This window comes from Eleutherodactylus coqui, chromosome 7, assembly GCF_035609145.1.
Source record: "Eleutherodactylus coqui strain aEleCoq1 chromosome 7, aEleCoq1.hap1, whole genome shotgun sequence".
NCBI classification, from domain to species: Eukaryota; Metazoa; Chordata; class Amphibia; order Anura; family Eleutherodactylidae; genus Eleutherodactylus; species Eleutherodactylus coqui.
This window is the reverse complement of record NC_089843.1, coordinates 2,908,526-2,935,795: the sequence shown is the minus strand read 5'-3', so window position 1 is coordinate 2,935,795 and position 27,270 is coordinate 2,908,526. Positions and strand designations below refer to the sequence as shown.

The following is a 27,270-nucleotide window of genomic DNA, read 5'->3' as shown; positions in this document are numbered from 1 at the left end:
AGACTAATCCGTTATGTCCTTTGAGCCACAGGGTGCCGTCACCACAAGGGTTAGTGGAGTCGCGCCTGTAGGCGGTTGTTGTGTGCCCTGGGGTTGTTGTGTGGCATGGGGTTGTTGTGTGCCGTGGGGTTGTGTGTGGCATGGGGTTGTTGTGTGCCCTGGGATTGTTGTGTGGCATGGGGTTGTTGTGTGTGGCATGGGGTTGTTGTGTGCCCTGGGATTGTTGTGTGGCATGGGGTTGTTGTGTGTGGCATGGGGTTGTTGTGTGTGGCATGGGGTTGTTGTGTGCCCTGGGATTGTTGTGTGGCATGGGGTTGTTGTGTGTGGCATGGGGTTGTTGTGTGCCCTGGGGTTGTTGTGTGCCCTGGGATTGTTGTGTGGCATGGGGCTTACGTGGACGGTGACTTGATTTCCCCTAATACTCCTGTGAGAAGGTGGCACCACGGGAAGTGACACGTGTGGCACATGTGTACTCGGCACGGCTGGATGACACTTCTGCTTTTAAGGCCCAGCTATAAATAACTAGTCATACATTGTCGCACACCATGGTCCAGGAAGTGGTGAGCGCAGCGCTAATGGCCTGCGGTCACGTTAAAGTCATCGTCCTCCATGTTCTGCCTCCGGTGCTGCATTTATCTGTTAGAGAACTAGCCTTTCTGGGAGTGGCTGGGCAGTGGTGGGAGTCCTGGTGCTTGTGTGACTGGGATACCAGGGCGGCCGGTGGCATCGGGATATCAGGGCAGCTTGTGGCACCGGGATACCAGGGTGGCTGGTGGCACTGAGGTACCAGGGTGGCTGGTGGCACTGGGATACCAGGGCAGCTTGTGGCACTGGGATACCAGGGCAGATTGTGGCACAGGGTACCAGGGTGGCTGGTGGCACTGGGATGCCAGGGCGGCTTTTGACACCGGGATACTAGGGCGGCTGGTGGCACCGGGATATCAGGGCAGCTTATGGCACCAGGATACCAGGGCGGCTTGTGGCACTGAGATATCAGGGCAGCTTGTGGCACCAGGATACCAGGGCCGATTGTGGCACCAGGGTACCAGGGCGGCTGGTGGCACTGGGGTACCAGGGTGGCTGGTGGCACTGGGATACCAGGGTGGCTTGTGGCACTGGGATACCAGGGCAGCTTGTGGCACTGGGATGCCAGGGCGGCTTTTGACACCAGGATACTAGGGCGGCTGGTGGCACCGGGATATCAGGGCAGCTTATGGCACCAGGATACCAGGGCGGCTGGTGACACTGAGATATCAGGGCACCTTGTGGAACCAGGATACCAGGGCAGATTGTGGCACCAGGGCGGCTGGTGGCACTGGGGTACCAGGGAGGCTGGTGGAACTGGGGTACCAGGGTGACTGGTGGCACTGGGATGCCAGGGCAGCTTGTGGCACTGGGATGCCAGGGCAGATTGTGGCACAGGGTACCAGGGCGTCTGGTGGCACTGGGATGCCAGGGCGGCTTTTGACACCAGGATACTAGGGCGGCTGGTGGCACCGGGATATCAGGGCAGCTTATGGCACCAGGATACCAGGGCGACTAGTGGCACTGAGATATCAGGGCAGCTTGTGGCACCGGGATACTAGGGCAGATTGTGGCACCAGGGTACCAGGGCGGCTGGTGGCACTGGGATGCCAGGGCGGCTTTTGACACCGGGATACTAGGGCGGCTGGTGGCACCAGGATACCAGGGTGGCTGGTGGCACCAGGATACCAGGGTGGCTGGTGGCACTGGGATATCTGGGCAGCTTGTGGCACCGGGATACCAGGGCCGATTGTGGCACCAGGATACCAGGGCAGCTGGTGGCACTGAGATATTAGGGAGGCCAGTGGCACCAGGATACCTGGGCAGCTTGTGGCACCGAGATACCAGGGAGGCTGGTGGCATGGGGATACCAGGGCTGCTGGTGGCACCGAGATACCAGGGTGGCTGGTGGCACCTTCCTGGTGATGAGGATGGGGCAGAAGATTGTCGGTTATTATCACAACATTGACACCAGGGGCAGTCCATACAAAAATGAAGAGGCGGCAGTACCTCGGGGTCGGCTTAGGAACGCCCCCTCCTGCATGAGTTATGAGGTTGAGCACTGCCCAGCGTGCTCATGGCGAGGTGATATGAATTATATGATATCGGGTGCCAGCCAGATGGGATATTCTATTTCAAAAGTTGTGTGGACATTAATCATGACTCCCTCCACAGTGTCATTGAAGGCATTACCCCCCACATGGGACAGCGCTGTAACCGCTTAATGATCCTGACTGGCGGCGTCTGGCTAGAATTGTATGTGTGAACAGACAAGCGACTCCGGCAAAAATCAGGTCCACATTCAGTACGTAAGGCCGCACTCGTATCTGCCGCAGGTCCGCGCCACGTTCTTTACCTTCCATGGGATGTGGGAGCACATGACCCACTAGACGCCTTTGTTACCACCATCAGACCGGACACAGCGCCTCACCTGGACACTAGAGGACTGGCAACAAGTGGCGTGGACCAGGGAGTCACAGTACTGATTGTGCCCGACTGTTGGGAGGGTTGTGTCGGGCGCAGACCCCGAGAAGTCATGGAACTCATATGCCAACAAGGCCCTGTGGGGGCTCCATACTGGTGCGGGGGTTCTCATGGGTTGGCTCTACTGCTCCTCCTAAGCACATCACTGCCTGCTACGTGTCGCTGCTTGGTGACTATATGCAGTGCTTCATGGACTTCATGTCCCCCACAATGATGGATATTCCAGCAGTATAATGTTCCGTGCCGTCGGGCCAACGTCGTCCAGAACTGGTTGGAGAAGCATTCTGGAGAGCTGCTATGAATGGCACAGCCGGCATGTTCACCCGACATGAGCCCGATCCAGCATTAATGGGATGTGGTGGAACCACTCACCCCCAGGATCCTGCACCCCCGGAGCTGTGGGGGCATCATCAATCGACCACATTCGAAAAGAAATCTCTGAAAGCGGCATGGTTAGCCCTGATCCCAGTTTCATCAGCACTGCACCCAGCACCTACTCACTATCTACGCTAGAACCAACGACAGAGGAAGAATTCTCCAGGCTCCTTTCCGCTGCCCGCCCCACCACCTGCGCTAGCGACCCTCTCCCCTCTCACCTCCTCTGCTCCCTTTCCCCAGCTCTCATTACTCACCTTACCACAATCTGCAACCTCTCCCTAACCTCTGGCACTTTTCCCTCCTCATTAAAACACTCCATTATATCCCCTCTGCTTAAAAAAAACAACCCTGGACCCGACTAATGCTGCCAACTACCGACCCGTCTCAAACCTCCCCTTTATCTCCAAATTACTGGAACGCCTGGTCTACTCCCGGCTTACTCGCTTTCTCTCTGACAACTCGCTCCTTGACCCCCTGCAGTCTGGTTTCCGCTCTCTACACTCGACCGAAACTGCCCTTACAAAAGTAACAAATGACCTGATGACTGCAAAGTCGAGAGGTGATTACTCCCTACTGATCCTCCTTGACCTGTCTGCTGCATTTGACACTGCCGACCATAATCTCCTTCTCAGTATGCTCCGCTCTATTGGTCTAAAGGATACTGCTCTCTCCTGGTTCTCCTCCTACATCTCTGACCGCTCTTTCAGTGTTTCCTTTGCTGGCTCTATCTCTGCTCCACTTCCTCTCTCTGTTGGGGTACCCCAGGGCTCGGTCCTTGGTCCCCTTCTTTTCTCTATCTATACTGCCCCAATTGGACAAACAATCCACAGATTCGGCCTCCAATACCATCTCTATGCTGACGACACCCAACTATACACCTCCTCTCGTGAGATCTCTGGACCATTCCTCCAAAATATCACCGACTGTCTGTCCGCTGTCTCTAACACTATGTCCTCCCTTTTTCTCAAACTAAACCTCTCTAAGACTGACCTCCTTGTCTTTCCACCTTCTAACCGACCTCCCCTCAACATCTCCATTCCAGTGTCTGGCACCATCATAACCCCCAGACAGCATGCCCGATGCCTTGGGGGTCACACTGGACTCTGAACTCTCCTTTGCCCCCCACATCCAATCTCTGGCCCAAACATGCCACATGCACCTCAGAAATATTGCTAAAATACGTCCGTTCCTAACCACGGACACGCTAAAGACGCTCGTGGTTGCGCTCATCCACTCCCGGCTTGACTACTGCAATTCGCTACTCATTGGCCTCCCCCGCACTAGACTCGCTCCGCTCCAATCCATACTAAATGCAGCAGCTAGACTCATTTTTCTATCCAGTCGTTATTCAGACGCCTCTGCACTATGCCAGTCGCTGCATTGGCTGCCCATCCACTGCAGAACTAAATTTAAACTCCTCTACCTCACCCACAAAGCTCTGCATGGCGCTGCGCCACCATACATCGCCTCCCTCCTGTCAGTACACCACCCAGCGCGCTCACTCCGATCGGCTAACACACTCAGACTAAACACCCCTGTAATACGAACCTCTCATGCTCGCCTACAGGACTTCACCAGAGCAGCACCCATCCTCTGGAACGCTCTACCCCAAGGCATCCGGACAATTCCCGATGCACGATATTTCAGACGTGCCTTAAAAACGCACCTCTTCAGGGAAGCATACCAAATCTCCTGACCTAGTCCCTCGCCCCTCCCTATGGTGCTCCACCCTGTTTGCCTTCTAATAAATGATCTGTACATGAAATCCCCTATTGCCTGTGTTCCCCACCCCCTGCACCTCCTGTACCCCCCCCAACCATTTGTGTCTAACCCAATGTACCTTATATTGTAATTGTTGTATTGTTTTGCATTTATCCATGCCTGAAAGCTGCGGAATAAGTTGGCGCCATACAAATAAAGATTAATTATTATTATTATGTCTTCGTCCACTTGTGGAATAGAGGGGTCCTACATGACATTGGGGTCTGTCCCAGGACTTTGGCATGTCAGTGTATGTAACTCTTACTTCATATCTGCGGTATCCATATTGTAGCTCGTTGAGGCACTTGTATTAGTTTCCGGGTCTTTTCTATGAATCCGTTGCCAGAATTGAATTGTACAGCTGAAATAGGACACTGTGCCACATGCCACACCTCTCTTACAACAGACTCCTGCCAGCTTTAGAGGCAGCTGACTGGCATTGTTTTGTTATTTAGTCTACAAGTACACTAAGGCAAAAATGTGCTTCCGCTGGCTGCGGCATGAAAAGGTGCGCACAAATAACCCGCGCCTTTGTACGCACAAATAAATATACACAAACTTACATTGATTTTGTGCGGAAAAGTGCTGGAAATACGCAGGTTTTCAGCATATTTCGTACGCATTTATGCAAGCACTGCAAGAGCCCGTTGACTTCAATATGCTCTTGTGTTGTGCAACTGCACTCACGTGTGAAAACATGCATGCATGTGAATCAGTAGGTTCTATTCACTGCATATTATGCTGGCAAATTCACCCAAGTGTGTATGTGTTCTGAATGGGTAGAGGGGAGCCTCTTCTGTCCTCTTCCAGACCCCCCCCCCCTCTTCTGTCCTCTTCCAGACCCCCTCCCCCTCTTCTGTCCTCCTCCAGACCCACCCTCTTCTGTCCTCCTCCAGACCCCCCCCTCTTCTGTCCACCTCCAGAACCCCCCCTCTTCTGTCCTCCTCCAGACCCCCCCCTCTTCTGTCCTCCTCCAGACCCCCCCTCTTCTGTCCACCTCCAGACCTCCCCCCCTCTTCTGTCCTCCTCCAGACCCCCCCCTCTTCTGTCCTCCTCCAGACCCCCCCTCTTCTGTCCACCTCCAGACCTCCCCCCCTCTTCTGTCCACCTCCAGACCTCCCCCCCTCTTCTGTCCACCTCCAGACCTCCCCCTCTTCTGTCCTCCTCCAGACCCCCCCCTCTTCTGTCCTCCTCCAGACCCCCCCCCCCTCTTCTGTCCTCCTCCAGACCCCCCCCCCTCTTCTGTCCTCCTCCAGACCCCCCCCTCTTCTGTCCTCCTCCAGACCCCACCCCCCTCTTCTGTCCTCCTCCAGACCCCCCCCCCCTCTTCTGTCCTCCTCCAGACCCCCCCCCTCTTCTGTCCACCCTCAGATCCCCCCCCCTCTTCTGTCCAACCTCAGACCCCCCCCCCCCCCCTCTTCTGTCCTCCTTCAGACCCCCTCTGGTAGTGGTTCGTCTCCTTTAGGGCTCTTGCACACTTGCGTTTTTCTTGCACGTTTTTAGCGCGTGTTCTATTATGCCCCCCTCATTCTACACTCAGGACCCCATAATGACAAAGTGACGACAGAACCCAAGAAATCTTTGTAAATTTTTATTAAATGAACCCCCCCCCCCCCATTCTGTGGTGACATAAGTATTCCCACCCTGTACTCAGTATTAGTCGGAGCCCCTCTGTCAGTGCTCATGGGCTCCCATCTTCTTGGGGATGATGCCACAAGGTTTGCACCCCTGGATTTAGGGTTTTTCTACCCTCTGTCAAGTTGGATGGGGGCCATCTGTGGGCAGCCATTGTCAGGTCTCTCCAAAGATGTCCCATTGGGTTCAGGGCTCTGGCCGGGCCACTGCGGACATTCACAGAGTCCTCCCCCTCCTGAGTGGTCTTGGATGGGGTTTTAGGGTCATTGCCTTGTTGGAAGGTGACCCTTTCACCCTGGATCAGACATTCATCCACCCTGACCGGTTTGCTTCCCCAGATCTGCGCCTCCACACAATCCTGTCTCTGAGCTCTACAGGCAGTTCTGTCCTCCTCATGGATTGGTTTTGGCTCTGATATGCATTGTGAGCCGGGAGACCTTAACCCCCCCCTCCAATTTATATATGTCTGCCCTACTGAATTTTCCACCAGTGACTCCAATCAGGGTGTGGAAACATCTCAGAGATGATGAAGACATATGGGAGACCCCAGAGCTACCAATGTCATACCAGAGGGTGTGAATACTTATGTCACTGCAGAATGGGAGGTTTTGGGTTTTTTTTTAATCACAAAGATTTCTCTGGTTGTGTTGTCACTTTATCATTATGGGGTCCTGAGTGCAGAATGAGAGGTACGCAATACACCATGTAGGAGAATGAGGGGGCCACAATGTAACATGTAAGACAGTGAGGGGTGTGAGGACTTTCCAGATGCATATTATATAGCGCTGTACATTCCTGCCATTCACCGGCCACATGAATCACAAGATTTATTCATCATCTTATAAAAGTGCTCCGCCTCATCCAAGAGCCTCCAGTACAACATCTGCTGTCCATGGATGGAGCACAGCCCTATATAGAAGACACCGGCGGTATATAATACAATCAAACAGCAATGTGGGGGCCTAGGGCACAGGCCAAACCCCAACTCCGGAGGAGGCGCAGGCTGGGATGGGACAGGAACCCTCTTCAGTTCTGTGTAGACCCGAGTCACAAGAGGAATGGCGCTCCACAAAGAAGGTAGCAGTGGATGTGAGAGCGAAGCTCCCGGTCAGCGTCTTCTGCCAACAGACGGGCTTCTTACCCTACAGTCCATGAACAGTAGCTTTATAACAACCACCATGTGGCCCCCAGAACCTCTGAGAACAGGCGGTGGAGTCGGTTCTGGTCATCGGAGGCCACAAACTACCATATGAAGAAGATAGAGATGTAAAACGCTCAACCATTTCTGCGTTCCTATCATAGAAGCCCCATATCCTCATAGATCACTTCCTTTCCCGAAGCTGTCAGCAGGTGAATAGTCCTCGGGATTGATGCTGGGACCCCTGCCACGTCCTGATGGGTTCTGGGACAGTCCGCAGGCAGAGAAGGATGTGTCGGGAGTTGTGCTTGACTCGCCTGTGGTCTGCCCACCGGTGGGGCAGGTGGTGTGGACTGTGGCTTGGATGGCAGGGACGATGTAGATGGAGGCTTAGCTTCCCTGCTCCCTACAGTCCCTGGCTTTAGCACTTGGCTATACAGCGGTTCAGGGTTTCCATTGTTATTATTGGTGTTTGGCTGGGTGGCACGAGGTGCTACGGGTATCTTCTCGGACCCATCTTCTTTCCCAGCAGGTTTGGGCATAAGTTTTACTTGTGGTTTTGGAGCAGGAATGGGTTTAGGACCAATTTTGTTACGTGGCTGAGTGCGTTTAGCCAGAAAGTGTGGCACTGAGTAGTCATCGCAGCCGGGATTGTACGGGAACTCATACCCCACTTTATCATCATTGGCTTGCCTTCTCCAGGCCGTAGCCTCAGTTTGTACCTCCGAGTATAACTGAATGGGGAGGCTGGGCTGTGCTCTGCCCTCTGGCTCATCGTAAATGTGCTCCTCGCGACCTCTTACATGTTTTGGTACACCCATAGGGAGCGCACCAACATCTCCCACAACTTCATAGCCAACGTGTTCATAAAGGTCGGAGTAGAGAGGCGAGGCAGCGTCCTTGTGCATCCGCACATCCTGGCCAGCCACGCTATCCACTGGATCCGAGTACAGGGGGTCAAAACGAAGATTTACCCCCTTGACAGAATCTTTGGGCTCTGAATAAACCATCAGGTGCTCGGCGTCCCCCGTGTGACAGCTTAGAGATCGAGAGACTGGAGAGCGCGGCGGAGTGCTGGTCTTCCCGGGTATCACGCCCACGGATGAGGGTTCCAGCAGGTGCGGGGGCTGAAGGGGTTTAGCCAGTGGCAGATTGGGAAGAGCTCTGCTTTTAAGTGACTTCTCCTCCACATCCCTTCTACCCTGGCTGTCAGACCCACCGGAGTCGGAGCCCAGGGAGGTGTTATCTGCAGGGGCGTCTAAGTCCAGAGTGGGACAACTGAGACGGTTTTCGGAACCTTGCTGCGCCCGGATCGATCCTTCCACCTTCTGAAAAATCTCATGACCTTGTGATGTCTCAAAAGTAAAATTTCCAGGACCTGATTGACATCTTCTGCCGGCTTCAAACGAGAACATGACCTACAAAAAGGACAGAAGATCATTATTGTGTAGAAACGTCTCGACAAGCAGCTTAACCCTGCACTCAGCCGCTCCCCGACCCACACCCTACACTGCAGTAACAGCCATGCATCTATTACTGCTGACAACCAGCTCCTAGATCACAGGCCGGCCTTGGCTCCGACTACTGCGCGGTGTAGGGTCAGTCCTCATGACAAGGGTTGGTACTCGGCAGTAACTCACTGGCCGGCTGGCAATTAAGTTGAAAGGCCGATGCCAGTATTTATTCTTTACTGGCCGGTAGAAGATAATGGCCGCCTGAGAGCCCCTCGAGCAGCAGCCCCACGTTATCAAGTATTTCACTCTCTCTAGCCCTTGCTGCTGTAATCTGAGGCTGTGACCCCTATCCCCTTTCCCACGCCATCATCTGCCATGTATACCGTAAGTGCAGGACAAAGATAAGACCCCCAGGGGTCAGGGGTCACAACCCCAGCGGGAGCTAAAGGGAGTGAGTGAAATACTTCATAATGTGGAGTTGCTGTCTAGTTGGAGGTTAAGAATGGGGAGGGCACAAAGTGGGAGCCCAGTACTACTGTTGGGCACCATTACTATTGGAGCCGCAAATGGTGGCACTGTTACTATAGGGTCCACCATTACTACTGAGAACATTGCAGGCCAGTACCGTCATGTTGTGCTCCTGGGATTTGTAGTTCTACAAATTTCCACACTTTCACAGATGTGGGATGATTGGCTTGCTGGGTGTGTATTGTTCCAGGCAGCCAATCACCACCGGTCTGCTGCACACAAATGTCAGCCGCTCTTGCTGGAGGGTGCTGGTCATTGATCTTTCTCCTCATTCCTCCCAGGTCCCGGGGTTTGGACTTGGCCATGTGTTGCTGCATGCATGAGGTTCTGGGTGGGATTCCCTGGTCTGCTGGGCGTTTGTCTTGGGTGTGATGTGTCTTACACATTGAAGGCTGAGAGCTGGAGGGAAGGAATTGGGATCGACGAATGTGCAGAAATGCTGAACACCATGACAAAGTGAACTGAGCCGACATCCAACAACGACTGACAAACACCAAACACTAACCTAGAGTACCCACACGCATCAGGAGATGGAATAGACCAAGTACGCTGCGCTGCGGAATATGTTGGCGCTATACAAATAAAGATTGTTATTAAGTACGTACACGGTATTGGTTGTATTTTGGCCAAGATGCTTAAGCCCATGAGCCCACAACAAGGGTCCTCATTGTCTTGAGAGTCCCTACTCTAACAAGACAGCTTAAACCTCAGGGAGTCCAGTCTGCAAGTGGGGCAATCATCCCAATAAAGATGGCACCGAAATGGCATGCAGGCTTAACAGGACACAGTTCACACCAACAACCTTATGCAGCAACACATGCAGAACTCCAAACACCAGGGTCCTTAGAGGGAATGAGAAGAAGGATAAATGACCCCCACCCTCTAGCAAGAGCGACCAGCATTCATGTGCAGCAGACCAGTGGGGATTGGCCGACTGAAGCAACACACACCCAGCCAGCCAATCATCCCACACCTGTGGAAGTATGGGAACCCATAGAACTACAGGTCCCAGGAGCCCAACCCAACAGGCACTGAAGGTGCTACTGATAGGGGCCTAATTACTAGTTGCAGCCAATAGAAAAGTGGAAGCAAAGAACGTACGTTGTGTGATGAGCCCAGACCACCACGTCCTTTACCTTGGCCAGTCTTCTTTTGTGATAAGATGGCAACCTTATTACTGAGGAATCTATGAAGGCGCCAGCCTTAGACTCCCCGCCATCACATCATTCTTGCCCGTACCTTGTCTCGTCCGTATCTCCGCAGCAGTCTATAGGGCCAGGAGTACAGGGTGTCGTTGGTGTTCGGATCCTTCAAGATCAAGCAATTGGCTTCAGCCCTCAGGAGGTAAGGTCCACGGAGGGAGCAACGCTCTGCAGCTTCTGTCCTCTGCGCGGTGACCCGGTATTCTGTCACTGTAACAACAAGAGGACATCAGAGGAACACTTCCCACATCCGACCCGGACTGAGTCCTGCCGATGCCGCGGACAGGTTGTTGGCTGGGAGCAAGCTGCATGTCAGACTCATACACTTCCCAAAGGGCGGCCTTACATGGGGCAACTATCATCCAACTAGTCGCCAGTGCAGCCAATGTGACAGGTGTTCCACGTAAACCCGTCTGCCACTCATTGGATCCCAAAACCACATGAATACGTAGGAGTGATGGGCAACTGGGCGGTCCCTGCCGCTCCTCCTGGTTTGGTCTTTGACAGAACAATGTCGCAGCCTGCCACAGCAGCGAGCGTTCGCTCGTAGAACACTCCGTTTATGTGCGTTCCGTTGACTCTGCCACCAATGAGTGCGTTGGGGAGGGGTTCAAATCAAAAATGATCCCCAGTAGAATGATCTCCATGACTGACCATGCCATCCAGGGTGCATCTTGTGCCAGGTATGCTGTCCGTGACCAGCCGGGTGCATGCTGCTGTACGAGATGTCACATCTGGAAGCTCAGATCCCGGATCTAAACGAGCGTCTTGTAACACTGAGATCCACGGGCACCAAAGAAAGGAGTTTGCTGCCCACTGAGCCCTCGCTGGGGTAGAGGTGGGGTGGGTGGTAGTTTTGGGGTGCAGGAGGAGCAGGCTAGAAGGCTGTGGGAGTGTTTAAACTAGGGACTGGGGGGGATAGAGGGATAGGGGAGAAGACAGTGTAGACAGTGACCTGGGACTAAGTAATGGAAACAGGGCTGGAGCGATGGGAGGGGTGACTACAGTTAGGAGGGATACACGGAATATAAAAAATACCCCAAACCTTCTAAACTGTATGGTGGCCAATGCTACAAGGCTGACCCATACAGCTGAGGAACTGGAAGTCATAGTCCGCCTGCAGACGGCTGGGTCGTACTCACCTGCTTCCGCGGCCCCGGCTGTTTGATGTGCCGACTGCTGGGCGGCCGGCGCATGCGCAGAGCGGAGCCGGCGGCCGGTGAGTGAGATTTCTGTGAGGCCCGCACATTAACAGAGCATGCCGCGGTTTGTTTGCCGCGCGAGATTTCGCGCAGACGAATCGCAGCCGTCTGCCTAGGATTGTGTTTGTTAACGCAATCCTATAGCAGCTTCCATGGGCGGAAATACCGCGGGAAATACCGCCGCGGAATTTCCGCCCGTCTGCAGGTGGCCATAATGTCTACAACTATGACATAGTGGGAATACCAGAGACCTGGCTGGATGAAAGCTGTGACTGGGTGATGAACTTACAGGGTTACTGTCTGTTCAGAAGGGTTTGTAAAGGGGGAGGGGCTTGTCTTTAAGTTAAATCCTGTATTAAGCCCACATTACAGGAAGATATATGGGAGGCAGATGAACCTGTGGAGTCTCTATAGGTGGAAGTACATGGAGGGAAGAGCAACAATAAAATCCTCCTAGTGGTTTTCTATAGACACCAAATATAACAGAAGCCGCTGAACATTTATTACTGAGGCCAATAGATGAAGCAGCAAATGACAAGGAGGCCATTATTATGACCCAGTTATAAACTGGGAAGCCGAACCCTGCGGATCTCAGAGGTAACAACTTCCTGCCAATTACTAAAACTTCCCCAACTTGTACAGGACCCGACTAGAGGAGCGGCCGCTGTGGACTTAATACTAACCAACAAGAGAGAGTTTTATAGGGGAGCTACAAAAATACTAAACTTTAGGAAGTTCCATCAGCTCAGCGATGCCCTTAACCTTACTGACTGGGACAATGTCCTCAGAGATCTCTGCCATCATCTATTATACCCAGGACAGCAATAAGGGGGCGCTCTAATAACTATGTATAATATATCAGGGGTCAGTACAGAGATCTCTCCCATCATCTATTATATATCAGGCGTCAGCTCAGCGATGCCCTTAACCTTACTGACTGGGACAATGTCCTCAGAGATCTCTCTCATCATCTATTATACCCAGGACAGCAATAAGGGGGCGCTCTAATAACTATGTATAGATATATCAGGGGTCAGTACATAGATCTCTCTCATCATCTATTATACCCAGGACTGTAACAAGGGAGCGCTCTAATAACTATGTATAATATATCAGGGGTCAGTACAGAGATCCCTCCCATCATCTGTTATACCCAGGACTGTAACAAGGGGGCGCTCTGATAACAATGTATAGATATATCAGGGGTCAGTACAGAGATCTCTCCCATCATCTATTGTACCCAGGACTGTAACAAGGGGGCGCTCTAATAACTATGTATAATATATCAGGGGTCAGTACAGAGATCTCTTCCATCATCTATTATACCCAGGACTGTAACAAGGGGGCGCTCTAATAACTATGTATAGATATATCAGGGGTCAGTACAGAGATCTCTCTATCATCTATTATACCCAGGACTGTAACAAGAGGGCGCTCTAATAACTATGTATAATATATCAGGGGTCAGTACAGAGATCTCTCCTATTATCTATTATACCCAGGACTGTAACAAGGGGGCGCTCTAATAACTATGTATAGATATATCAGGGTCAGTACAGAGATCTCTCCCATCATCTATAAGAATATATCAGGCGTCAGCTCAGCGATGCCCTTAACCTTACTGACTGGGACAATAAATGGGAAACATTTAAAAACATCCTAATTACTTACTGTGAGCGGCTCATACCTTTCAGGGGGCAGTATTGCAGGGGTCACTGTTACTGGTGGGGTACCACAGGGGGCAGTATTGGAGGGGTCACTGTTACTGGTGGGGTACCACAGGGGGCAGTATTGGAGGGGTCACTGTTACTTGTGGGGTACCACAGGGGGCAGTATTGGAGGGGTCACTGTTACTGGTGGCGTACCACAGGGGGCAGTATTGGAGAGGTCACTGTTACTAGTGGGGTACCACAGGGGGCAGTATTGGAGGGGTTACTAGTGGGGTACCACAGAGGGTAGTATTGGAGGGGTCACTGTTACTGGTGGGGTACCACAGGGGGCAGTATTGGAGGAGTCACCGTTACTAGTGGGGTACCACAGGGGGCAGTATTGGAGGGGTCACTGTTACTGCTGGGGTACCACAGGGGGCAGTATTGGAGGGGTCACTGTTACTAGTGGGGTACCACAGGGGGCAGTATTGGAGGAGTCACCGTTACTAGTGGGGTACCATAGGGGGCAGTATTGGAGGGGTTACTAGTGGGGTACCACAGGGGGCACTATTGGAGGGGTCACCGTTACTAGTGGGGTACCACAGGGGGCACTATTGGAGGGGGTCACTGTTACTGGTGGGGTACCACAGGGGGCAGTATTGGAGGGGTCACTGTTACTGGTGGGGTACCACAGGGGGCAGTACTGGAGGGGTCACTGTTACTAGTGGGGTACCACAGGGGGCAGTATTGGAGGAGTCACCGTTACTAGTGGGGTACCACAGGGGGCAGTATTGGAGGGGTCACTGTTACTAGTGGGGTACCACAGGGGGCAGTATTGGAGGAGTCACCGTTACTAGTGGGGTACCATAGGGGGCAGTATTGGAGGGGTTACTAGTGGGGTACCACAGGGGGCAGTATTGGAGGAGTCACCGTTACTAGTAGGGTACCACAGGGGGCAGTATTGGAGAGGTCACTGTTAGTAGTAGGGTACCACAGGGGGCAGTATTGGAGAGGTCACTGTTAGTAGTAGGGTACCACAGGGGGCAGTATAGGAGGGGTCACTGTTAGTAGTAGGGTACCACAGGGGGCAGTATAGGAGAGGTCACCGTTACTAGTGGGGTACCACAGGGGGCAGTATTGGAGGAGTCACCGTTACTAGTGGGGTACCACAGGGGGCAGTATTGGAGGGGTCACTGTTACTGGTGGGGTACCACAGGGGGCAGTATTGGAGGAGTCACCGTTACTAGTGGGGTACCACAGGGGGCAGTATTGGAGGGGTCACTGTTACTGGTGGGGTACCACAGGGGGCAGTATTGGAGGAGTCACCGTTACTAGTGGGGTACCACAGGGGGCAGTACTGGAGCTCCTGTGTTTCAGGACACTGATGTTTTGGCTTGTGAACATTAGACCCCTCTGTGTGACATCATCGGCTGCCTGCATCACTTCCTGTTCCCCGCAGATCCTCTTACCTTCCTCTCTGGAGACGTAAATGCTGTTCACAGCCATCTCCAAGGATGGGGCCCCATCTAAGGCCTCTGGGGCCTTGTCCTGGGAACCATTGACCTTTCCCTATAGGAGAACAGAGAAGAGTGAGGTAGAAGAAGAAGACAGCGCCTGACGGACACAGGTCAAGTATGGCAAATGGTGATGGACGGGGCGAATGTTGTCTGTGACAATGAGTGCGCCATATTGATTGCTGACATCATCCAATGTGGAGTGTTCAAATGGGTGTCCTTGACTCTACAACATGGCTATATTAGTCTGTGTCGGTGGTCTGTACAAGAAATTAGGTCACCGCGGACCCTTCAGCTAAGACAACGTATTCCTCCTTCAGTATATTCATGAGATAATTAAGAAGAATAATAATGAAGTCCTTCCAATCTCCTGAGTGATCCATCCACATCAGTCCTGGCCTGGTCTCCGGTCACCACCAGGAACACGTGATGTCTGAGCCCCACGGTAGGAGCTCCACATCAGTCCTGGCCTAGTCTCTAAGTCACCACCAGGAACATGTGAAGTCTGAGCCCCAGAGTAGGAGCTACACATTAGTCCTGGCCTTGCTCCGGGTCACCACCAGGAACACGTGATATCTCAAGACCCAGGGTAGGAGCTCCACATCAGTCCTGGCCTGGTCTCCAGGTCACCACCAGGAACACGTGATATCTGAGCCCCAGTGTAGGAGCTCCACATCAGTCCTGGCCTGGTCTCCAGGTCACCACCAGGAACACGTGATATCTGAGCCCCAGAGTAGGAGCTCCACATAAGTCCTGGCCTGGTCTCCGGGTCACCACCAGGAACACGTGATGTCTAAGCCCCAGGGTTGGAGCTCCACATCAGTCCTGGCCTGGTCTCTGGGTCACCACCAGGAACACGTGATGTCTGAGCCCCAGAGTAGGAGCTCCACATCAGTCGTGGCCTGGTCTCTGGGTCACCACCAGGAACACGTGATGTCTGAGCCCCAGGGTAGGAGCTCCACATCAGTCCTGGCTACAGCAGTTCTAGTCCTAAAAGGATTACGATTAGAATTCTTACTGTTGACTGCTACCATGTAGGAAAACATGGTGGTTTGGTGAGAATACTGCCACGTACCTCAAGTCATACTAGTATCAGATGTCCGGTGGTTTAAGACAATGCGTGTGCAGCCTGTTGCTGAGTCTGTGATACTGGTGCAGACTGGCACATTGGTAGATAATATGCCGGGACTCGCATGCTACGGTGTGCCGGGACTCGCATGCTACGGTGTGCCGGGGCTCGCATGCTACGGTGTGCCGGGGCTCGCATGCTACGGTGTGCCGGGGCTCGCATGCTACGGTGTGCCGGGGCTCGCATGCCAAGGTGTGCCGGGACTCGCATGCCAAGGTGTGCCGGGACTCGCATGCCAAGGTGTGCCGGGACTCGCATGCCAAGGTGTGCCGGGACTCGCATGCCAAGGTGTGCCGGGACTCGCATGCCAAGGTGTGCCGGGACTCGCATGCCAAGGTGTGCCGGGACTCGCATGCCAAGGTGTGCCGGGACTCGCATGCTACGGTGTGCCGGGACTTCTATGATATATCAGCACTGATCAGTCTACAATCCTGCCTATTTATTTCCATGGGGGAGTTGTCTAACAATGCAGTGACTGGATGGGAAGGGCCCGCAGGCTGCCGGGGGGGGGGGGGGGGGGGGTCCGGTACCCCGACTCCTGATGACTAGTTCCCCTCTGGGGCTGGGTCCCATTCTATACTTACGTGGTACTATATAACTCCCCACAAGCCCTGGTGGTCTGAGGGCACGAGGTTGTCTGCTACTCACCGGGAAGGCGACTTCGCTCAGCCTCTGCACCCACTCATCACATAGGGGGCGCTCTGCAGACAGCAGCATGGTCTTGTCGCTGGTCTCTATGATAAAAGCCGCCATGTTTTCTTTGTAGCCGCTCTCTGTTGGGGCGGGAGCCACATGAATACATTCCGTCAGTCGTACAACCTTGCGATCAGCGGCACGGCGGGCATAGATTTTCTCTCCAGCCAGTGTGCCATCCTTCCAATCATAGATCTCTAACCGCGCCACGCCAAACTGAGAGTCAGGATACAGGAGCATATAGCATCTCTTCCACTTCTGTCATAGGATGCCGGAGAGAAGAGGTACAATGTTGGTAAGGGCGGCGCGAGGGGTACAGCGGGGGTAAGGGCAGCGTGAGGGGTACAGCGGGGGTAAGGGCGGTGCGAGGGAGTACAGCGGGGGTAAAGGCGGCGTGAGGGGAACAGCGGGAGGAAGGGCAGTGTGAGGGAGTACAGCGGGAGCAAGGGCAGTGTGAGGGAGTACAGCGGGAGCAAGGGCAGTGTGAGGGAGTACAGCGGGGGCAAGGGCAGTGTGAGGGAGTACAGCGGGGGCAAGGGCAGTGTGAGGGAGTACAGCGGGGGTAAGGGCAGTGTGAGGGAGTACAGCGGGGGTAAGGGCAGTGTGAGGGAGTACAGCGGGGGTAAGGGCAGTGTGAGGGAGTACAGCGGGGGTAAGGGCAGTGTGAGGGAGTACAGCGGGGGTAAGGGCAGTGTGAGGGAGTACAGCGGGGGTAAGGGCAGTGTGAGGGAGTACAGCGGGGGTAAGGGCAGTGTGAGGGAGTACAGCGGGGGTAAGGGCAGTGTGAGGGAGTACAGCGGGGGTAAGGGCAGTGTGAGGGAGTACAGCGGGGGTAAGGGCAGTGTGAGGGAGTACAGCGGGGGTAAGGGCAGTGTGAGGGAGTACAGCGGGGGTAAGGGCAGTGTGAGGGAGTACAGCGGGGGTAAGGGCAGTGTGAGGGAGTACAGCGGGGGTAAGGGCAGTGTGAGGGAGTACAGCGGGGGTAAGGGCAGTGTGAGGGAGTACAGCGGGGGTAAGGGCAGTGTGAGGGAGTACAGCGGGGGTAAGGGCAGTGTGAGGGAGTACAGCGGGGGTAAGGGCAGTGTGAGGGAGTACAGCAGGGGTAAGGGCAGTGTGAGGGAGTACAGCGGGGGTAAGGGCAGTGTGAGGGAGTACAGCGGGGGTAAGGGCAGTGTTAGGAGCACAGGGGGTTAAGGGCACTATAATCATTACATGCGGTGGTCAGGTAGGGTACTTTGATGATGTCACCAAACGTGTCCTCCATGTTATATGGGCAGCACTTTCTGTGGACACCTGCATCACATGACCCACCCGCACGGGCCCACAGTTATCAGCAGCCGCTGCCCAACAGCCTGGGGATATTAAAGTTGTAAAGCGCTCTGCAGTTTGGGGGAAATCTGCAGAGTGTATATGTCGGCTGCTGTGAAACCCTGTATACCAGCGAAGACAAGCTGTGCCACTGCCGGATAGTGGAGAGCGAGGTCACGGGCCAAGGCAGCCGGCGGAGAGCGAGGTCACGGGCCAAGGCAGCCGGCGGAGAGCGAGGTCACGGGTGCAGCCAGAGTGCAGCCAGTAACATCTCCAACACATTATATGTCCCCCAGAGTGCGGCCAGTAACATCTCCAACACATTATATGTCCCCCAGAGTGCACCCAGAAACATCTCCAACACATTATATGTCCCCCAGAGTGCAGCCAGTAACATCTCCAACACATTATATGTCCCCCAGAGTGCGGCCAGTAACATCTCCAACACATTATATGTCCCCCAGAGTGCGGCCAATAACATCTCCAACACATTATATGTCCCCCAGAGTGCGGCCAGTAACATCTCCAACACATTATATGTCCCCCAGAGTGCAGCCAGTAACATCTCCAACACATTATATGTCCCCCAGAGTGCAGCCAGTAACATCTCCAACACATTATATGTCCCCCAGAGTGCGGCCAGTAACATCTCCAACACATTATATGTCCCCCAGAGTGCGGCCAATAACATCTCCAACACATTATATGTCCCCCAGAGTGCGGCCAGTAACATCTCCAACACATTATATGTCCCCCAGAGTGCAGCCAGTAACATCTCCAACACATTATATGTCCCCCAGAGTGCAGCCAGTAACATCTCCAACACATTATATGTCCCCCAGAGTGCAGCCAGTAACATCTCCAACACATTATATGTCCCCCAGAGTGCGGCCAGTAACATCTACACCACATTATATGTCCCCCAGAGTGCGGCCAGTAACATCTACACCACATTATATGTCCCCCAGAGTGCGGCCAGTAACATCTACACCACATTATAAGTCCCCCAGAGTGCAGCCAGTAACATCTCCAACACATTATATGTCCCCCAGATTACAGCCAGTAACATCTCCAACACATTATATGTCCCCCAGAGTGCAGCCAGTAACATCTCCAACACATTATATGTCCCCCAGAGTGCGTCCAGTAACATCTCCAACACATTATATGTCCCCCAGAGTGCAGCGAGTAAGATCTCCAACACATTATATGTCCCCCAGAGTACAGCCAGTAACATCTCCAACACATTATATGTCCCCCAGAGTGCAGCCAGTAACATCTCCAACACATTATATGTCCCCCAGAGTGCAGCCAGTAACATCTCCAACACATTATATGTCCCCCAGAGTGCAGCCAGTAACATCTCCAACACATTATATGTCCCCCAGAGTGCGGCCAGTAACATCTCCAACACATTATATGTCCCCCAGAGTGCAGCGAGTAAGATCTCCAACACATTATATGTCCCCCAGAGTGCAACCAGTAACATCTCCAACACATTATATGTCCCCCAGAGTGCAGCGAGTAAGATCTCCAACACATTATATGTCCCCCAGAGTGCAACCAGTAACATCTCCAACACATTATATGTCCCCCAGAGTGCAGCCAGTAACATCTCCAACACATTATATGTCCCCCAGAGTATAGACAGTAACATCTCCAACACATTATATGTCCCCCAGAGTGCAACCAGTAACATCTCCAACACATATGTCCCCCAGAGTATAGCCAGTAACATCTCCAACACATTATATGTCCCCAAGAGTGCAGCCAGTAACATCTCCAACACATTATATGTCCCCCAGAGTGCAGCCAGTAACATCTCCAACACATTATATGTCCCCCAGAGTGCAGCCAGTAACATCTCCAACACATTATATGTCCCCCAGACTGCGGCCAGTAACATCCCCAACACATTATTTGTCCCCCAGAGTATAGCCAGTAACATCTCCAACACATTATATGTCCCCAAGAGTGCAGCCAGTAACATCTCCAACACATTATATGTCCCCCAGAGTGCGGCCAGTAACATCTCCAACACATTATATGTCCCCCAGAGTGCAGCCAGTAACATCTCCAACACATTATATATCCCCCAGAGTACAGCCAGTAACATCTCCAACACATTATATGTCCCCCAGAGTGCAGCCAGTAACATCTCCAACACATTATATGTCCCCCAGAGTACAGCCAGTAACATCTCCAACACATTATATGTCCTCCAGAGTGCGGCCAGTAACATCTCCAACACATTATATGTCCCCCGGATTGCGGCCAGTAACATCTCCAACACATTATATGTCCCCCAGAGTGCACCCAGTAACATCTCCAACACATTATATGTCCCCCAGAGTGCGGCCAGTAACATCTCCAACACATTATATGTCCCCCAGAGTACAGCCAGTAACATCTCCAACACATTATATGTCCTCCAGAGTGCGGCCAGTAACATCTCCAACACATTATATGTCCCCCGGATTGCGGCCAGTAACATCTCCAACACATTATATGTCCCCCAGAGTGCAGACAGTAACATCTCCAACACATTATATGTCCCCCAGAGTGCGGCCGGTAACATCTCCAACACATTATATGTCCCCCAGAGTGCAGCCAGTAACATCTCCAACACATTATATGTCCCCCTGAGTGCGGCCAATAACATCTCCAACACATTATATGTCCCCCAGAGTGGAGCCAGTAGCATCTGCAACACATTATGTGTCCCCCAGAGTGCAGCCAGTAACATCTACAACACATTATATGTCCTCCAGAGTGCGGCCAATAACATCTCCAACACATTATATGTCCCCCAGAGTGCAGCCAGTAACATCTCCAACACATTATATGTCCCCCAGAGTGCAGCCAGTAACATCTCCAACACATTATATGTCCCCCAGAGTGCAGCCAGTAAAATCTCCAACACATTATATGTCCCCCAGAGTGCAGCCAGTAACATCTCCAACACATTATATGTCCCCCAGAGTGCGGCCAGTAACATCTCCAACACATTATATGTCCTCCAGAGTGCGGCCAGTAACATCTACACCACATTATATGTCCCCCAGAGTGCGGCCAGTAACATCTCCAACACATTATATGTCCCCCAGAGTGCGGCCAGTAACATCTACACCACATTATATGTCCCCCAGAGTGCAGCCAGTAACATCTCCAACACATTATATGTCCCCCAGATTACAGCCAGTAACATCTCCAACACATTATATGTCCCCCAGAGTGCAGCTAGTAACATCTCCAACACATTATATGTCCCCCAGAGTGCGTCCAGTAACATATCCAACACATTATATGTCCCCCAGAGTGCAGCGAGTAAGATCTCCAACACATTATATGTCCCCCAGAGTACAGCCAGTAACATCTCCAACACATTATATGTCCCCCAGAGTGCGGCCAGTAACATCTCTAACACATTACATGTCCCCAAGAGTACAGCCAGTAACATCTCCAACACATTATATGTCCCCCAGAGTGCAGCCAGTAACATCTCCAACACATTATATGTCCCCCAGACTGCGGCCAGTAACATCTCCAACACATTATATGTCCCCCAGACTGCGGCCAGTAACATCTCCAACACATTATATGTCCCCCAGAGTGCGGCCAGTAACATCTCCAACACATTATATGTCCTCCAGAGTGCGGCCAGTAACATCTATAACACATTATATGTCCTCCAGAGTGCAGCCAGTAACATCTCCAACACATTATATGTCCCCAGAGTGCGGCCAGTAACATCTCCAACACATTATATGTCCCCCAGAGTGCGGCCAGTAACATCTCCAACACATTATATGTCCTCCAGGGTGCGGCCAGTAACATCTATAACACATTATATGTCCTCCAGAGTGCAGCCAGTAACATCTCCAACACATTATATGTCCTCCAGAGTGCGGCCAGTAACATCTATAACACATTATATGTCCTCCAGAGTGCAGCCAGTGACATCTCCAACACATTATACGTCCCCCAGAGTGCAGCCAGTAACCTCTCCAACACATTATATGTCCCCAGAGTGCAGCCAGTGACATCTCCAACACATTATATGTCCACCAGAGTGCGGCCAGTAACATCTCCAACACATTATATGTCCCCCAGAGTGCAGCCAGTAACATCTCCAACACATTATATGTCCCCCAGAGTGCGGCCAGTAACATCTCCAACACATTATATGTCCCCCAGAGTACAGCCAGTAACATCTCCAACACATTATATGTCCTCCAGAGTGCGGCCAGTAACATCTCCAACACATTATATGTCCCCCGGACTAGGCGGTGCAGCGCGTTTCGTCACATGAAGGCTTATTTCTAGAGCATATAGGGAACATACAATTGGGCTCACCAAGATACGGCCATAAAGTTTCCGTGTAAAATCCGCGGGACGCCGGGCGTAGCGACGCCCACTATCTGCAGTAAAATCTGTCTACCTTATTGGATTCCTGTTGGACCCCCACCTTAGGGTAGGACCCTATGACCCCGGAGGACCCAATGACCCTATGACCCTGGAGGAACCTATGACCCCGGAGGACCCGATGACCCCGGAGGACCCTTCCAACTCTCCCACCCTAGGATGCATTATCTTCAGCCACTCTTTATGTTTCGGGTTCCTCCTGGCGCTGCTCTCCCTGCAGGACTGAAAGACAACCCACAATTGTTAAAGCTGCCGGGACTCCGGGTGCTTGCAGGTAGGTCCTCTCCACTAGCAGCCCTCGCTTAGCGCCAGGTAAGTCCTCCCATTGTAGGATTTTTCGTCATTATGGAGGCGCCGTCCTGATAGACTGGTCATGGGGGACTTGAAGTTACAATCATGTGACTGCTTGTAGCATACACTGCAATAATGCAGTACTGCAGTGTAGGGTGTGTCTGCCAGCATTCCGAGAGGCCCGCCCTAATAGGCAGGGATACATGACACCCAACATTCAGGGCCATCACAGGGCCATCACAGGGCCATCAGAAGCCCTGAACCCAGAGCCGGGTATTTAAAGTGACTGACAGGAAGAACAAGCTGAGCGAGGAGAGCGGATGCTCCTGATGACGGCCGCTGCCTCCTGACTCATCCATCGCACACCCTCATGGCTTACAGGTGATCCATCCTCTGCCCTCTCTATCGCCCCCAGCATCAGCATGGTATGATGTAGTAACGTCACCACCGACGCCACGTGACGCCACGACAGACGGGGGGCGTACGCCCATCATACTTCCTCATTAACCCCTTCCTGCAGAGCCCCTTTTCCATTTTCCCTTTATTGTTGGGGTGACGGGTCTGCAGGGCTTGTAGTTGTGTTCTTCACCGGACCGTATAACGCACTGCGAAACATTTGTAAGTGGGGGGAATCGGTAAAAAACCGCAGCTGCGCAATCTCTGGCGCCCTTTTGCCTTTCCTGATGTTCATAGTGCAGTAGGAGTGATGTTGTCTTCCGCCCGCGGCGCCACGCCAAACTTAGGTCCTCTAAAAAAGTTGTTTTCTGTTGCCATCTTTTGCAGTCATAACTTTTTCTTTGGCCGCCGGCGCGGTCAGCGTTTTGGGGTACATACGACTTTTAGATCACTTTTTATTCTGTTTTTTCTTGGCTTTGTGATAACTAAACAAGCGCAATTCTGGCATCGCGGATCGCGTGGTTAATTACCCAGAATTTTGAAAACGAAGGAGAGCAAATTTTTATCAATTTCTTTTATTTGTGATGAGGCGACTACAAAAAGAGAGGCCTGGGCGGGGCCGAGAGCGCCCCACGGAGGCCGGGGCCGGAGCCGAGAGCGCCCCAACGGAGGCCGGGGCCGAGAGCGCCCCAACGGAGGCCGGGGCCGAGAGCGCCCCAACGGAGGCCGGGGCCGAGAGCGCCCCAACGGAGGCCGGGGCAGGGGCCGAGAGCGCCCCAACGGAGGCCGGGGCAGGAGCCGAGAGTGCCCCAACGGAGGCCGGGGCAGGAGCCGAGCGTACAGCCTCCCAGCGGTGGCCGAGCGGATAGTCCTAGAGCAATGGGGAGCTGGTGGCGGGTACGCGGAGAGGTGGCTCAGTACTCGGGTGCTTTTGGAGGTGTGAGGCAGAAGTACAGAGCGGAGTATTAAATTTCCCCTTGAGCGGCACGACATCCTCCTATTTACCGGAAATCACAGAGATATTAATCAAGCAGAGAGCCGGGGTCAGGATGAAGGTTAGGGTCAGGCAGAAAGCCAGGGTCAGGATGAAGGTTAGACTCATGATGAAGGTTAGGGTCAGGCAGAGAGCCAGGGTCAGGATGAAGGTTAGAGGCAGGCAGAGAGCCGGGGTCAGGATGAAGGTTAGAGTCAGGCAGAGAGCCGGGGTCAGGATGAAGGTTAGAGTCAGGCAGAGAGCCGGGGTCAGGATGAAGGTTAGAGTCAAGCAGAGAGCCGGGGTCAGGATGAAGGTTAGGGTCAGGCAGAGAGCCGGGGTCAGGATGAAGGTTAGGGTCAGGCAGAGAGCCGGGGTCAGGATGAAGGTTAGGGTCAGGCAGAGAGCCGGGGTCAGGATGAAGGTTAGGGTCAGGCAGAGAGCCGGGGTCAGGATGAAGGTTAGGGTCAGGCAGAGAGCCGGGGTCAGGATGAAGGTTAGGGTCAGGCAGAGAGCCGGGGTCAGGATGAAGGTTAGGGTCAGGCAGAGAGCCGGGGTCAGGATGAAGGTTAGGGTCAGGCAGAGAGCCGGGGTCAGGATGAAGGTTAGGGTCAGGCAGAGAGCCGGGGTCAGGATGAAGGTTAGGGTCAGGCAGAGAGCCGGGGTCAGGATGAAGGTTAGGGTCAGGCAGAGAGCCAGGGTCAGGATGAAGGTTAGGGTCAGGCAGAGAGCCAGGGTCAGGATGAAGGTTAGGGTCAGGCAGAGAGCCAGGGTCAGGATGAAGGTTAGGGTCAGGCAGAGAGCCAGGGTCAGGATGAAGGTTAGGGTCAGGCAGAGAGCCAGGGTCAGGATGAAGGTTAGGGTCAGGCAGAGAGCCAGGGTCGGGATGAAGGTTAGGGTCAGGCAGAGAGCCGGGGTCGGGATGAAGGTTAGGGTCAGGCAGAGAGCCAGGGTCAGGATGAAGGTTAGGGTCAGGCAGAGAGCCGGGGTCAGGATGAAGGTTAGGGTCAGGCAGAGAGCCGGGGTCAGGATGAAGGTTAGGGTCAGGCAGAGAGCCGGGGTCAGGATGAAGGTTAGGGTCAGGCAGAGAGCCGGGGTCAGGATGAAGGTTAGGGTCAGGCAGAGAGCCAGGGTCAGGATGAAGGTTAGGGTCAGGCAGAGAGCCAGGGTCAGGATGAAGGTTAGGGTCAGGCAGAGAGCCAGGGTCAGGATGAAGGTTAGGGTCAGGCAGAGAGCCAGGGTCAGGATGAAGGTTAGGGTCAGGCAGAGAGCCAGGGTCAGGATGAAGGTTAGGGTCAGGCAGAGAGCCAGGGTCAGGATGAAGGTTAGGGTCAGGCAGAGAGCCAGGGTCAGGATGAAGGTTAGGGTCAGGCAGAGAGCCAGGGTCAGGATGAAGGTTAGGGTCAGGCAGAGAGCCGGGGTCGGGATGAAGGTTAGGGTCAGGCAGAGAGCCAGGGTCGGGATGAAGGTTAGGGTCAGGCAGAGAGCCAGGGTCAGGATGAAGGTTAGGGTCAGGCAGAGAGCCAGGGTCAGGATGAAGGTTAGGGTCAGGCAGAGAGCCAGGGTCAGGATGAAGGTTAGGGTCAGGCAGAGAGCCAGGGTAGGGATGAAGGTTAGGGTCAGGATGAAGGTTAGGGTCAGGCAGAGAGCCGGGGGTCAGAATGAAGGTCGAGGTCAGCATGAAGTTTAGGGTCAGTCAGGATTAGTGATGAGTGAGCATACTTGCTAAGAGCAATTGCTCGAGCGAGCATTGCCCTTAGCGAGTACCTGCCCGCTCGAGACAAAAGGTTCGGGTGACGGCGGCGGGCGGGGAGCTGCGAGGAGGAACGGAGGGGAGATGTCTCTCTCCCTCTCTCCCCCCTGCTGACTGCCGCTACTCACTGCTCCCCCGCGACGGCACCGAACCTTTTGTCTCGAGTGGGCAGGTACTCGCTAAGGGCAATGCTCGCTCGAGCAATTGCCCTTAGTGAGTATACTCGGTCATCTCTAGTCAGGATCAAGGTTATGGACAGCGTGGGGGTTAGCGAAATGGTCAGGTGGAAAGTCATGGTCAGGGTGGAGGTTAGGGTCAGGCAGAGAGTCAGGGTGAGGATGAAGGTTAGGGTCAGGGTGTTAATCAGAGTAATGGTCGGGGTGATAGCTGAGACCGGGATGAATGTTAGGGTCAGGGTAGGGGTCAGGATGAAGGTCAGGGTCAGGGTGAGGGTCAGAGTAAGGGTCAGGCTGAGGGTAGGGACAGGGTGAGGATCAGTGTATTGGTCAGGCAAAGGGTCAGGATTAAGGTTATGGACAGCGTGAGGGTGAAAGTAATGGTCAGGCGGAGGGTCGGAGGGTGGGGGCTCGGGGATGAGGCGGAGGGTCAGGATACAATATTACTGGTTCTTCCTGTTTTGAGACCCCCATGGGGTGATAATCTTCCCACCAGCTCCCTGGGATCTTCTACTCACTCTGCTGGCACGACAACCCCCAGAGGACCGCCATGTACCAGAAGCTGGCTCTGCCCGGTGTACAGCTAGTGGAGCCCATCAGGAGGCCGGGGGTCTCACTTCTGGGGCTTGCAGTGCTGTATACAGTATATAGTGCCCTGACACATTGTAACGCCCCCCCAGCACTCACCTTCCCAAACTTGTTCTGCTTGATGTGCAGCTGACCCTCCTTCAGAGGCCGATCCGAGGCGGCCATCCTGAGCCCAGTCACTGGCACACTGCTCCGAACCCTCCGCAGGACATCCCACAACTCCGATCCACCCAGCAGAAGCCTCTCCACACTTCACACAACTTCACTGCCTCCTCCTCCTCCGCCCTCCATTTCTGCTTTTCTATAACTTCCTCCTTTCACAGCTTCCTGTATCACACATCAGCAGTCCTCACCTCCCCCGCACTGTATATACTAATATATACTGCCCCGTATCACACATCAGCAGTCCTCACCTCCCCCGCACTGTATATACTAATATATACTGCCCCGTATCACACATCAGCAGTCCTCACCTCCCCCGCACTGTATATACTAATATATACTGCCCTGTATCACACATCAGCAGTCCTCACCTCCCCCGCACTGTATATACTAATATATACTGCCCT

The 27,270-nt window shown here is 53.5% G+C and overlaps 1 protein-coding gene across 2 annotated transcripts; it reads right to left on the bottom strand.

The window, feature by feature from the left end:
• Positions 1-7,092: 7,092 nt before the first annotated feature.
• On the bottom strand, positions 7,093-27,004 carry DOK1 (docking protein 1). 2 transcript variants are annotated; one of them, XM_066572784.1, is made up of 5 exons: positions 26,801-27,004; positions 16,747-17,049; positions 14,925-15,024; positions 10,642-10,814; positions 7,093-8,838 (listed from the first exon to the last, which is right to left on the bottom strand). In XM_066572784.1, the coding sequence occupies exons 1-5, from the start codon at positions 26,864-26,866 to the stop codon at positions 7,579-7,581; spliced, it is 1,902 nt and encodes a 633-aa protein (XP_066428881.1). In that variant the 5' UTR covers positions 26,867-27,004; the 3' UTR covers positions 7,093-7,578. The 2 variants fall into 2 exon arrangements, with proteins under 2 accessions (XP_066428881.1, XP_066428882.1); XM_066572785.1 differs by lacking the exon at positions 16,747-17,049 and having other exon boundaries at positions 26,801-27,003.
• Positions 27,005-27,270: the final 266 nt, after the last annotated feature.

What these genes read in the sequence shown, in the direction of transcription:
- DOK1 (XM_066572784.1), bottom strand. Translation starts at nt 26,866, where the DNA reads ATGGCCGCCTCGGATCGGCCTCTGAAGGAGGGTCAGCTGCACATCAAG. An exon ending in AGCAGAACAAGTTTGGGAAG is followed by an intron (nt 17,050 to 26,800) that starts GTGAGTGCTGGG and finishes ATCCTATGACAG; the next exon opens with AAGTGGAAGAGATGCTATAT. An exon ending in TTACGTCTCCAGAGAGGAAG is followed by an intron (nt 10,815 to 14,924) that starts GTAAGAGGATCT and finishes TTGTTGTTACAG; the next exon opens with TGACAGAATACCGGGTCACC.